The following is a 14,626-nucleotide window of genomic DNA, read 5'->3' as shown; positions in this document are numbered from 1 at the left end:
CTGCAAGAAGAAATAGACAGCAAAATGATAATAGTGGGAGATCTCAACCTTGCACTCTCAGAATTAGATAAATCAAACCACAAAATAAATAAGAAAGAAGTCAAAGAGGTAAATAGAATACTAGAAAAGTTTGATATGATAGATCTTTGGCGAAAGCTAAATGGAGACAGAAAGGAGTATGCTTTCTTCTCAGCAGTTCATGGAACCTATACAAAAATTGATCATATACTAGGGCATAAAAACCTCAAAATCAAATGCAGTAAGGCAAAAATAGTAAATGCATCCTTTTCAGACCACAATGCAATCAAAATTACATTCAATAAAAAGCCAGGGGAAAATAGAACAAAAATAATTGGCAACTAAATAATCTTATACTAAAGAATGATTGGGTAAAACAGCAAATCATAGACAAAATTAATAACTTCACCCAAGAAAATGACAATAATGAGACATCATACCAAAATGTGTGGGATTCAGCCAAAGCAGTAATAAGGGGAAGTTTTATATCTCTACAGGCTTACTTGCACAAAATAGAGAAAGAGAGGGCCAATGAATTGGGCTTACAACTAAAATTGCTAGAAAAGGAACAAATTAAAAACCCCCAGACAAACACAAAACTTGAAATTCAAAAAATAAAAGGTGAGATTAATAAAATTGAAAGTAAAAAAAACTATTGAATTAATTAATAAAACTAAGAGTTGGTTCTATGAAAAAACCAACAAAATAGACAAACCCTTAGTAAACCTGATTAAAAAAAGAGGAAAGAGAAAAAGCAAATTGTTAGTCTTGAAAATGAAAAGGGAGAACTCACCACTAATGAAGAGGAAATTAGAACAATAGTTAGGAGCTACTTTGCTCAACTTTATGCCGATAAATTCGATAACTTAAATGCAATGGAAGAATACCTTAAAAATATAGCTTGCCCAGATTATCAGAAGAAGTAAGTAGTCTAAATAGTCCCATCTCAGAAAAAGAAATAGAACAAGCTATTAACCAACTTCCTAAGAAAAAATTCCCAGGACCAGATGGATTTACATGTCAATTCTACCAAACGTTTAAAGAACAACTAACTCCAATGCTATATAAACTATTTGAAAAAATAGGGATTGAAGGAGTCCTACCAAATTCCTTTTATGACACAGACATGGTACTGATACCTAAACCAGGTAGATAGAAAACTGAGAAAGAAAACTATAGACCAATTTCCTTAATGAATATTGATGCTAATATCTTAAATAAGATAATAGCAAATAGACTTCAGAAAATCATCCCCAGGATAATACACTATGACCAAGTGGGATTTATACCAGGAATGCAGAGCTGGTTTAATATTAGGAAAACTATTATTATAATTGACCATATTAATAATCAAATTAATAAAAACCATATGATCATCTCAATAGATGCAGAAAAAACCATTTGATAAAATCCCACATCCATTCCTACTAAAAATGCTTGAGAGTATAGGAATAAATGGACTATACCTTAAAATAATAACAAGCATATATTTAAAACTGTCAGTAAACATCATATGTAATGGCGATAAACTAGAACCTTTCCCTGTAAGATCAGGAGTGAAACAAGGTTGCCCACTATCACCATTACTATTCAATATAGTACTAGAAATGCTAGCCTCGGCAATAAGAGCCAAGAAAGAGATTCAAAGGAATTAGAGTAGGAAATGAGGAAATCAAATTATCACTCTTTACAGATGACATGATGGTATACTTAGAGAACCCCAAAGACTGCTAAAAAGCTATTAGAAATAATTCAGAATTTTAGCAAAGTTGCAGGATACAAAATAAATCCACATAAATCCTCAGCAATTTTATACATTACCAACACAATCCAACAGCAAGAGATACAAAGAGAAATTCCATTCAAAATAATGGTCGATAGTATAAAATATTTGGGAATATATCTACCAAAGGAAAGTCAGGAATTATATGAGCAAAATTACAAAACACTTGCCACAAATATAAAGTCACATTTAAATAATTGGAAATACATTCAGTGCTCTTGGACAGGCCAAGTGAATATAATTAAGATGATAATACTCCCTAAACTAATCTATTTATTTAGTGCTATACCAATCAGACTCCCAAGAAACTATTTTAATGACTTAGAAAAAATAACAACAGAATTCATATGGAACAACAAAAGGTCAAGAATTTCAAGGGAAGTAATGAAAAAAAAAATTAAATGAAGGTGGTCTAGCTGTACCTGATCTAGAACTGTATTATAAAGCAACAGTCATCAAAACCATTTGGTATTGACTAAGAAATAGACTAGTTGATCAGTGGCATAAGTTAGGTTCACAGGGCAAGATAGTGAATAAAAATAGCAATCTAGTGTTTTGACAAACCCCAAAATCCCAAATTTTGGGATAAGAATTCATTATTTGACAAAAACTGCTGGGAAAACTGGAAATTAGTATGGCAGAAACTAGACATGGAGCCACATTTAACACCACATACTAATATTAGATCAAAATGGGTCCAAGATTTAGGCATAAAGAACGAAATCATAAATAAATTGCAGCAACATGGGATGGTTTACCTCTCGGACTTGTGGAGGAGGAAGGAGTTTGTGTCCAAGGGAGAACTAGACATCATTATTGATCACAAAATAGAAAATTTTGATTACATCAAATGAAGAAGTTTCTGCACAAACAAAACTAATGCAAACAAGATTAGAAGGGAAGTAACAAATTGGGAAAACATTTTTACAGTTAAAGGTTCTGATAAAGGCCTCATCTCCAAAATATACAGAGAATTGACTCTAATTTATAAGAAATCAAGCCATTCTCCAATTGATAAATGGCCAAAGGATATGAACAAACAATTTTCAGATGATGAAATTGAAACTATTTCCACTCATATGAAAGAGTGTTCCAAATCACTATTGATCAGAGAAATGCAAATTAAGACAACTCTGAGATATCATTACACACCTTTCAGATTGGCTAAGATGACAGGAACAAATAACGATGAATGTTGGAGGGGCTGTGGGAAAACTGGGACACTGATGTATTGTTGGTGGAGTTGTGAAAGAATCCAACCATTCTGGAGAGTAATCTGGAATTATGCCCAAAAAGTTATCAAAATGTGCATACCCTTTGACCCAGCAGTTCTACTACTGGGCTTATATCCCAAGGAAATACTAAAGAAGGGAAAGGGACTTGTATGTGCCAAAATGTTTGTGGCAACCCTTTTTGTAGTGACTAGAAACTGGAAAATGAATGGATGTCCATCAATTGGAAAATGGTTGGGTAAATTATGGTATATGAATGTTATGGAATATTATTGTTCTGTAAGAAATGACCAATAGGAGGAATACAGAGAGGCTTGGAGAGACTTACATCAACTGATGCTGAGTGAAACGAGCAGAACTAGGGGATCATTATACACTTCAACAATGATACTGTATGAGGATGTATTCTGATGGAAGTGGATATCGTCAACATAGAGAAGAGCTAATCCAATTCCAATTGATCAATGATGGACAGAATCAGCTACATCCAGAAAAGGAACACTGGGAAATGAGTGTAAACTGTGAGCATTGTTTTGTTTTGTTTGGTTTGGTTTGGTTTGTTTTGTTTTGTTTTGTTTCTCTTCCCAAATTATTTTTACCTTGTGGATACAATCCTTCCTTTGCAACAACAACAACAACAACAAAATTCAGTTCTGCACATATATATTGTACCTAGGATATACTATAAGATATTTAATATGTATGGGAATGCCTGCTATCTAGGGGAGGGGGTGGAGGGAAGGAGGGGACAAATTCAGAATAGAAGGGAGTACAAGGGATAATGTTGTAAAAAAAAAAAAAATTAACTATGCATATGTACTGCCAAAGAAATAATTATAAAAATTAATAAAAAAAAGAAAAAAAGAGTTAAACATATCTTCCCATATAGAGATATTAACTTTTAAGAAGCATAGTTTCCCGCCCTCCCCCCACCCCCTGCTTTTTCCCTTCTCATGATTTTCTTAAGTTCTTTATTTGAAGATCATATTTTCTGTTGAGCTCTACTCTTTTCATTAAAATTAATGAAATTCCTCTATGTTGATGAATTAATTTTGCCTTATAGTTGATACTTGGCTACAATCCAGGCTTTGCTTTCTGAATATCATATTCCAGGCCCTTAGATCCTTCAATGTGGGAGCTCCTAGGTGCTAGGTGATCCTGATTGTGGCTCTTCAGAATTTGAATTATTTCTTTCTGGCTACTTGTAGTATTTTCTCCTTGATCTGATAATTCAGTAATTTAACAATATTCCTTGGAATTTTCATTTTGGGATCTCTTTCAGAAGGTGATTGGTAGATTCTTTCAGTGGCTATTTTCTCCTCTGATTCTAGGACATAAGGGCACTTTTCCTTAATGATTTTTTGATAGATGTTGTTGAAGCATTCTGGGAAGATAGCAAAGTAGTTAATAAATTTCAAGCTCTCCTGCTTTCCCCCAAATAGAACAAATTTGTGCAAAAGGGTGAACATAGAATAGTGAGAAATCAAAAAGACTTGGGGCCAGACAGGGGGATCTTCATAGAACCTGAGATCTAAAGAAAGATCTTACCTGGGGACTAACTTGTCTGATGTATAAACACCTCTATCTCTGTGCTAGCTCCCCAGCAACACAAAGTGGGGACTACTGGGGCTATCTGGGTGTGGCCAGAGACTCAGTAGGAACCACAGAGACTTTCCTCTCTGGGATTGCTTGAGTCTAGGAAGACTTAATGACCTTCAGCTGATTGGGAATGCTAGGCACAGCTGTTGTGTTGTGGCTTTGGACAAGAGGAACCAGCATCTGGATAGTGCAAAAGCAATGGGGCAGGAATACTTGCAGTAGAGTGGAGCTGTTGGTTTGGGGTTCCTAGACAGGGGGGGAAGTTTAAAAGAAGCTTGAGGTTACCCTAATAACTCTTACTTTAAAAAATACTTAGAAAAGGACAAAGAACCCCCCCCAATTTAAACATATTATAAAAACAGGAAAGACTGGGGTCATCTTCAGAGGAGGACACTTTAGTAAAAAGAAAAAAGCTTCTACCTCAAAGAGTAATGTGAAATGGCTCCCTGCCAAAAGAAAATTTATAGAAAAACTCAAAAAAGAATTTTAAAATCAAATGTGAGATTTTGAGGAAAAATTACAATGAAAAATAAAAATCATCCAAGAAAAGCAAGATGAAAAAAGTTAACCAACTAGAAAAGGAGGTATAGAGTCTCAAAAATGAAAATAATTATTTAAAAATTGGATTGGGCAAGGAGAAACCAGTGAAGCTATGAAAGATCAAGAAATAGCAAAACAGAATATAAAGAATGAGAAAATAGAACAGAATGTGAAACATCTTATAAGAAAAATAAACGATCTGTAGAACAGATTAAGAAGATAAAATATAAAAATTATTGGACTGCCAGAAAATTGTGACCAAAAAGAAAACCTTGACACAATAATTCAGGAAATAATTCAAGAAAATTATTCTGGAGAGATAGAACATGAGGAAAAAGTAGAAATTAAAAAATCAACTGATCATCACCTTAAAGAGATCCTTTGTGGGAAAACACAGGAATAATGTTGCCAAATTTCAAAACTCCCATATCAAAGAGAAAATTTTGCAAGAAACAAGAAAAAAATTCAAATATGCTAGAGTTACAATTAGAATTGTACAAGACAGGTCAGCAGCTATAATGAAAGACTGCAGATACTGGAATTATACCTGCTGACAATCAAAACAACTAGGCCTGCGACCAAAAATATATCCAACAAAATTATTGATAATATTGAATTACAAAAAATGGACATTTCATGAAATTGCAGATTTTCAGGACTTTCTATCATTCAAACCCAAACTTAACAGAAAATGGAACATATAAGAGCCAATATGAAATATGAGTTTTAAGGAATTTAACATAGACAAACTGTTTAAGTAGGGGAAAATATTTATGTTGTTTTTGATATAGGTATATTATACATTTAGCTTCACATCAACTATAGGATAGCTCAAAAAAAAGTTTGGCAGAGGTAAGGTAAAAATAGCAATCATGTTATGCAAATGAGGAAGAATAGACACAGAGGTATTAGAAAGGGTAGGAGGGTTTGTAGTTCTGAAAACCTATTCACATGGGAAATGGGTTCAATAGGCAACACTACATACATTCCATGAAGGGTACAGCATTCTCCAAAATCTAAGAAATGGGTGGGGGGGTAGAGATGGGCAGATGGGGAAGCAAAAGGTCAGGGAAGAAGACAATAGAGGAATCCTTGGAGTGGGGAGAGATTAAGTAATTGGAAGGGAAATTATGGAACAGAATTTGATTAGAGAGGCAGCAGGAATAAGAAAGACCTGTGTATATGTGGGTTATGTATATGTATGTATATATTTAAGTATCCAGTATTACTCATGTAATACATCTGTATTGGTTCTTCCTCTGTACCTCATTTGTGTAAGATAATTATGATTTTTACCTTTTTCTAGGCAGTTGTATTTTAGATTCAGATCATGCTCAACTTTGCCCCAATCTTTCTTTTAAGCTCCCCAGTTACTGATGCCAGCCTTAAACTTTATATGGTATACATTTCAGTGTAAAAAACATAAACAATTTGTCCATATTGAGTTCTTTCAAGTTAATAGTTGATATTTGAAAAATTTTATTTTATTTGAAAAAAAGTAAGAAAAAAGAAAAACACAAAAAAGAATACAAAACAAAATAGAACATTGTCATGTGTCCAGGAGAACATGAGGATTCAAAATATATATACACACTTTATTGATCTGGCAATTTGTTGTTATATATATATATATATATATATATATATATATATATATATATATATATATATATATATTTATATTAGTAGAAGAAATTATATTCATGAGTGTCCATTTTTCTTCACTTCCTTATAACTTGTTCTTTGGTTCTCTGCTATTCACCTTATTTACTTTATATTTATATTTATATTACTTTATTCTTTTTACTTTTATCCTTCCACCATCATCTAGCAAGATACAGTTAAGAAAAAATATATATTTATGTATATATATGTAGATGTATACATTCACACACTCATTTCCACCCCCCCACACATATCTTTTTTCCTATCCCTGCTGACTCTTTGATTAAATGCTGCTCCATAATTTGTCTTGCTATTACTTAAACTCCCACCCACACAAAAATCTCTCCTTTGTCTTCTTCCCTCACCTTTTGTTTTCCTATCCACTCATCCTTCCCTCCTTATTTTTTTGTTTCTAGATTAAATTTTCTACTTCTGTTTTTTTTTTTTCCATAGAAATGATTAAAAGTCTCTTATTTCATTGAAGGTCCATCACCTCCCCTGAAAGATAATGCTGAGTCTAGCTGGGTAGTTAATTGTTGGTTATAACTAGGTCCTTTGCCTTTCAGAATATGGCATTCTAGGCTCTCTGATCCTTTATTGTATAACATATCAGATCCTGAGTAATCCTGACTGTTGCTCATTGATATTTGAATTTTTGTCTGGCAGGGGGCAGTTTTTTTTTTTTTCCTTGAGGGTGTAGTTCTGGAGTTTGATAACAATGTCCCTCGAGGTTTTTCTTGTTAGACGATTTTCTGAAGGTGAATGATCACTTCTTTCAGTGAGTATTTTCCCCTATGTTTTTAGAATATTGGAAGAATTTTCCTTAATGATTTCTTGAAGAATTCTACCCAGGCTCTATTTTTGGTCATGGCCTTCAGGTAGGGCAATAATTTTTAAATTGTCTCTTCTGGTTTTATTTTTCAGGTCAGCAGTTTTGCCAATGAAGTATTTCACATTTTCTTCCATTTTTAATTTTATTTTTAGTTTATTTGACTTATTCATACTGTCTCACAGAGTCATTAGGTTCCATTTGCCCTGTTCTAGTTTTTAAAGTGTGATTTTCTTCAATTAGCTTTTGTATTTCTTTTTCCACTTGGTTAATTCTACTTTTCAAGGAATTGTTTTCTTCAGATAATTTTTTCTTTCCTTTTCCAAACTGTTGAGTCTCTAATGCATATCTTACATTTCCTTTCTCATTTTTCTTCTACTTCTCTTATTTGCCTTTTAAAGTCTTTTATGAGCACTTTTATGAGCCTCTTTGGGCTTGAGACCCAATTCATATCACTCTTTGAAATTTTTTCTGTGAACATTTTGTCCTCATCTAAGTTTATGTTTTGGTCTACCCTGTCACCATAGTAACTCTCTGGGTCAAGGTTCTTTTCTGTTCCTTGCTCATTTTCTTTCCTTTTCTTTTGGTATTTTCTCTCTCTTTTTTTAATTTTATCGTTGTTCTCTGCTCCTGTGGTAAAGGTGGTGCCTGTACCAAGCTTCCTGTACAGAGCTGAACTTTGGCTTTGAGCTCAGGCACCCTTTTGTTTGCAGGGGGTAGCTTTGACTGTTCTTTTTAGTTTCTCAAAAATTTTCTTCTGAGCTGGTACTGGGGCTGTGCTCCTCTACTGAACCTGAACTGAGGTTCTTAGCTGCTTATTTGCTGTGATTAAGGCCCTCTCAACAGCTTTCCCAGAGACTATCTGAGCTGGACAAAACATTCTTTTCACCCAGTGAAGATGACCTTTCTTTAGTTTTTTCCAATCTATCTTGAGCTGGAAATTTGTTTCATTTCATCATTTTCTGTTCAGAGGCTTGGTTTCTTATGGTTTTTGAAGGAAACTGAGAGAGCTCTAGCAGCTTCCTAGTTTCACTCCATTATCTTGGCTCCATCCCTATAACTCTGCATTATTTATAAATTCTTTCTAGACAGGTACCAATTTAATATTACTCTTTGGGGTTGAAGAAGCTTTTTGTTTACTTCACTGTCTTCCTATGAAGATGAACCCCAGTTTTCTCTATTTCCATTAGGTTCTTTCTTCTTTAGTTGTCCATTTTTTTTTAATGCAAACTATTAATGTAAACACCTCTAATCCTGGGTTTGGGAAGATGATGCCTTCAGCTTTATTTCAATTCTCTTAAAAACCCTAAAGCAAAAGCTCTTCTCTTGTTTGCAAGCACTGGCAATCAGCAATGTCTCTGCCCCAATGCTTTTGCATTGATCAGATGTGTTTGTTACTTCTTGCTCAGGGACAGATTGAAGCACAATTGGACCTGGTGTTCCTAAACAGTAGATTCCCTCAGTCTTCCCATACTTAGAACCCCCATAGCTCATGTTATCCAGGAGATGTAAGCTCCTGGGATTTAGGCCTAGACTCAAGCTGAGCCCACTTAGCCTCAGAATTTTTGACATGCCATTACTGTGGAGCTATCCTGGTAGTATTTGCACTACACACTGCTTAAACCCTATCTTGGGGTTTTCCTCTGGGTCTTTTCTGGTTGTGCCAAGAAGATCCAATACTGCTCTAAGTCTTCATTGTTTTTCACCAATCCATGTTCACCTGAAGGTGCAAGTTTGTTCAGTTTGTGAAGGAAATTTGGAAAGCTTAAAATTCCATAATCTCAGAATCTTCTAGATGTTTTTTTTAATTGCATATCTAATTCATCCATATGGTCTTTCTTTTTATTGCTATAAGTGCTGAGAAATCTAAATTTTCAAGTACTATTTTTGTCAGAATCCGACAATTTTTTGTATATTTTTGCCTCATTGATTTCATTATCTTTAATTATAGTATAGATTGTTTCTATGATTTGCTCTTAGACCCATATATCTTTGGGATTAGATTTTTTTTTTAGTTTTCAATTAATTTTAGTTTTTCCTTCTCAGATCTTTGATTAAAAATAATTTTTATCCCATTAAAGTTTGAACAGGTAATATTTCTTGTTTCTCCATTTACTTGTGAGGTGTTTATGGACTAATTCATGCCCTATTTTTTTGAAGTGCCAAATTCAGGAAAGGTATACTCATTTTTCTTTCCATTCAATTAGCTCGGGAAGTCTATCACTTCTAAATTTTCTAAAATTGTCTTCATTTCCTTAACATTTTTCTTACTTATTTTATCTCTTTCTTGACTCTTATTGCCGAGGTGGTTCTAATATAATATTGAATAGTAATGGTGATAGTGGGCAACTTTGTTTCACTCCTGATCTTACTGGGAAAGGTTACAGTTTATTGCCGTTACATATGATGTTTACTGATGGTTTTAAATATATGCTCCTTATTATTTTAAGGAATAGTCCATTTATTCCTATACTCTCAAGTGTTTTTAGTAGAAATGGATGTTGAATTTTGTTAAATGCTCTTTCTGCATCTATTGAGATGATCATATGGGTTTTTTGTTAATTTGGTCATTGATATAGTCGATTATGCTAATAGTTTTCCTAATATTGAACCAGCCCTGCATTCCTAGTATAAATCCCACTTAGTCAAAGTGTATTATCCTGGGTATGATTTTCTGTAGTCTTTTTGCTAATATTTTTTTGATATAATATCTCAAATTTATTACAATATACAGAGTTCCAAATTTTATTCTTATATTATACATAGAGTATTTTACAATCTTGAAAATGAATGGAAACAAAGTATGACAGAAGAAATGGAATTTCCTGGAGCAAATAATAGAATCCATTGAATTAAAATAATATAAAACCATAAAATGATAAATAAAGTTCCATAATATTTAGTAATTTGTGCATTTAGAAATCCATTATAGATTTAGTCCCTTCCAGGATTCACAAATTCTAAGTAAAAACTTGTAGCTGACAAACTCACAAATAAGTTTGTTTAAAACCAAACATAATGAAATACTGAAAAGTCAGACATCCTACTAGATAGAACATCTTTATATGATTCAAGAGATTTGGGGCCTGTCCTTACCAGTCTAAGTCTAGACTAATTTCTCATCTAGCAATATTCATAGTGAATTATCGATCCTCTTATTTAAGGGAAGAAATTTAATCTATGATTTTTTCAATATTTGAAAATCTCTGTTCCCCAACTTTCTCATTTGATTTTTAATCTATTTCTAATCAGACTAAAAACTATTTTCTTTCTTCTTCTCAACCAAAGCTACATGCCTGTAATTATCTTATAGAAAGAACAATGCAGGCAAATTGAGGAGAAAGTAGGTAGTTACTGGAGGCAAGATCTGAGAAAAACACATAAGAAAAGCAATATTTTCTTTTCTCTTTCACTTTTGCCTTACTTAAGGTCTCTGCTTTTTACAATTTAGAACTTTAGGATTTCTAAGAGCAAAGACCATAGCATTCTATTATTATAATTTACTAACAACCTCCATCTAACTGAAAGAAAAAAATAGCTATATAACACTCAGGCACATAGCATTCTGTAAGACTTGTGGTATACTACTGATAATGAGATGGCTGGAGAGGGATTGGTTCTTTGATCCCTGTATCTTTTCCTATGCTCTTCAAGGTAAGCTCCTCTTTCTTCTTAATCTGTCATATCCACACCCTCTAAATTTGGTATGGTAAGTGAATCATATTCTTGTACATAATTTTGAAACAAGGGAACTTGAGAATTTGGCAAGAATAAAGCCACAGGGCCATAGCAAAGAATGGACTTTAAGTCACAGAGTCACAAATATACAGAAAAAAATACAATCTAGTTAATCTGACACAATCCACTAGATTTGCAATAAACCAGTTTTTATTGTAGGTCACACATTAGATAGGTATCAATATTCAATGGCAAAAATCAGTTTGACGTCTAAAATCATTATTCAAAATTTGGTGTTAACAAGTCTAGAATAATTCAGAATTTTCTGATTTCAAATCATTCTTGACCCAAGTATATCCATGGTTTAAAAATGAATTCTAATTGTTTAATATTATCTTAAATTTATGAAAATTAGCATTTTTAGAAAGGGGACCTTTTTAAAAATTATTTTGTGTTTTATTTTTGTCCAGTTATAGGTAAGAACAATTTTTAACATTTATTTTTAAAACTCTGAATTCCAAATTCTCTTTTTTTTTCTCTCTCTTCCTCACCTAACTTCCACGTGGAATGCAAATAATTTGATATAGGTTAGACATATGTAGTCATGTACAACATTTTCATGTTGTGAAAGAAAACATAGACCAAAAAACAAAAAACAAAACAAACCTAAAGAAAAATAAAGTTAAAAAATTATGTTTCAATATGTATTCAGACACCATTAGTTCTTTCTTTGAGGATGGATAGTATTTTTGATCATAAATCCTTCAGAGTTATCTTGGATCATACATTTCACTTTGTATCAACTCATGTAAGTGAAAGGGGACCTTTTAAAGAGACAGATAACATTCAAGGTGAATATCAGTCCTTCAGAACTTTTTTTTTTTTTAAGTGCCATAACACTGTAGAAATCTCAAAGGAGATTAAAGCTAAAAGCCACAAAAACTATACTCTAAAGAGGATACCTTTTTTCTTTTTTGAGAGGGACAATTAATTATTCTGTGGTACTAGCATTTGAATGATTCCATAATCATTTTTCTCTGGTTGCTTTTATTAAAAAAGCATAATACATATACAGATATACTTACTTTTAGACATCTTCCCTTTTATTTGCATTTATTTGCTTCCAAAGCTATCTCTAAAAGATATCTGAATAGTGGATATTACCTCTGAATTATATTTAATATAACAGACTCCAAAAAAGTTGCTTAATCTTCACCATTGAAGTGAAGTGGTGAACATTTTAACTGGAGTTAAAATAAACTCCAGGATCATTGAAGTGTTTTATGAAGTCAACAGTGATCATCTATAAAGCCAGCCCACCTTCAACAATATCTAAGCTACTGGTTTCACCTCTTCTCAGTGCTCAAAATATGAGATATTTTTCATGCATGTTAGACTTCTTTGAAGAGGATTCTACCTTAACTGCCTTGTATCAGTGTAATGAAAGGTATTGAGCAAGACCTTTAGATTCTATATAGCAATGGAAAATGTCAAAACAAAAAACAAACAAACAAACAGACAAACAAAAACCCTGAAGATTCATTTCTTTTTCTTTTATTTTTTAAATTTTTTTTAAATTTTTTTTCCCCTGCTGAGGCAATTGGGGTTAAGTGACTTGCCCAGGGTCACACAGCTAGGAAGTGTAAAGTATCTGAGGCCAGATTTGAACTCAGGTCCTCCTAACTTCAGGGCTGGTGTCAATCCACTGTATCACCTAACTGTCCCTGAAGATTCATTTCTAATCTGCATATTACCCTCCCTTTCAAATATCAGAAACCCAAATAACTTATCATAAAAATGCAAGCTCTTGGTTTTGAAGAAAAACATACAAAATGTACTGCACATCTAAATATGTTCTGATTGTCTAGGAATATAGGATAACAGTCTGAAGTATCTGTGTCAACATGAGATTTCAATTATTCTTGCTTTTTCAGACTCCATTTTTCACAGTTTGGGGCAGCCTTTGCCCCTTAGTGTAAGCACGATACCAAAAGTGGGGAAACAAAATCAGGAAGATACACCCATAGCACAAAATGATGTACTGGAAGATTGGAAACTGGTATTTGCAATCCTTCACAAAGAAAGACTGTCCTATATGGACTGTCATCATTATAAATTGAACAAGCTGTAGTGTTGTCAAATATTTTTTCCACCACAAATATTTCTGGTAGGCTGGTCCCAGGGCACACAATCCATAGTAGGTGTACATGACTACATGGACAGCTGTATTCAATAAGGCATGGAATGTTCCCAAACCACCTGCAGCAAATGATGGTGTGATGGAAGACATGCAGGAAAGTAACTTGGCTATTTTTCTTATGCAGAACAAAAAAGATAGTGTCTAATAGCTCAATGAACTTGGAGAAGTAATAAAGCCAGCACGTCCATGCCATCCTTAGGGCTATAGGTGATCTGGAATAGTCAACAATGTCACACCGGTATGAATAGCCTACACCCCAGCCAGACATTATGAACTCATAACACATATATAAAGAAAAGAGCACTATTAAGCAGTTGTATATAATCATCATTTTCTTGAGGTCAAAGGGCTTGCGGTTTTCCATAAGCTTTGGACCCAGAGAAGTGACAAAGTAGACATAGAGCCCAAGGATAATGGCTTGTGGCAGAGGAGAAGACTTGAGTGGCCAGTCTCCCACTCTGGGATCAGCATCTTTGATCCATTCATCATAAAGGTGCACAGTCCTCGATGTAAGATCACTGAAGACCATTTCCCATATAAGTTATTGGACCTCAGGCTGGATCGAGCTGGCGCAGGGTGGAGCGAAGCGGCGCGCAATGGGGAAGATGCCTGGCCGAGCGCTAGTCTTGGGAACCACAGAGCAGGAGGGAAGCGCAGCGGAGCGCACACAGCACTGGATTTAAGGGAGTTGTTCAGAGGGCCTCCGCACAGCGGCCCCTGCCGCCTTCGCAGAGGAGCAGCTAGGGAAAAAAAAAAAAGTAGAAAAAAGGGCTTTTTGCTAATATTTTATTTAAGATTTTAGCATCAATATTCATTAGGGAGATTGGTCTATAATTTTCTTTCTCTGTTTTCAACCTACCTGGTTTAGATATCATTACCATGTCTGTGTCATAAAAGGAATTTGGTAGGAGTCCTTCAATCCCTATTTTTTTCAAATAGTTTACATAGAATTGGAGTTAATTGTTCTTTAAATATTTGGTAGAATTCACATGTAAATCCATCTGATCTTGGAGATTTTTTTCTTAGGGAGTTGGTTAATATCTTGTTCTATTTCTTTTTCTGCAATGGGCCTATTTAGACTA

The 14,626-nt window shown here is 33.8% G+C and overlaps 1 protein-coding gene across 1 annotated transcript; it reads right to left on the bottom strand.

Annotated features, from left to right (window-relative positions):
* Positions 1-10,544: 10,544 nt before the first annotated feature.
* Positions 10,545-14,244, bottom strand: LOC141557250 (very long chain fatty acid elongase 7-like). Its single transcript, XM_074292659.1, is given in 2 exon segments — positions 10,545-13,614; positions 13,616-14,244. Coding segments are annotated over 2 exon segments (798 nt in total). The 5' UTR covers positions 14,074-14,244; the 3' UTR covers positions 10,545-13,274.
* Between the last annotated feature and the right edge of the window lie 382 nt (positions 14,245-14,626).

Source organism: Sminthopsis crassicaudata, chromosome 2 (genome assembly GCF_048593235.1).
Source record: "Sminthopsis crassicaudata isolate SCR6 chromosome 2, ASM4859323v1, whole genome shotgun sequence".
Lineage (NCBI taxonomy): Eukaryota > Metazoa > Chordata > Mammalia > Dasyuromorphia > Dasyuridae > Sminthopsis > Sminthopsis crassicaudata.
Note: the sequence above shows the minus strand (reverse complement) of the source record. Positions and strands in the feature narration are given on the sequence as shown.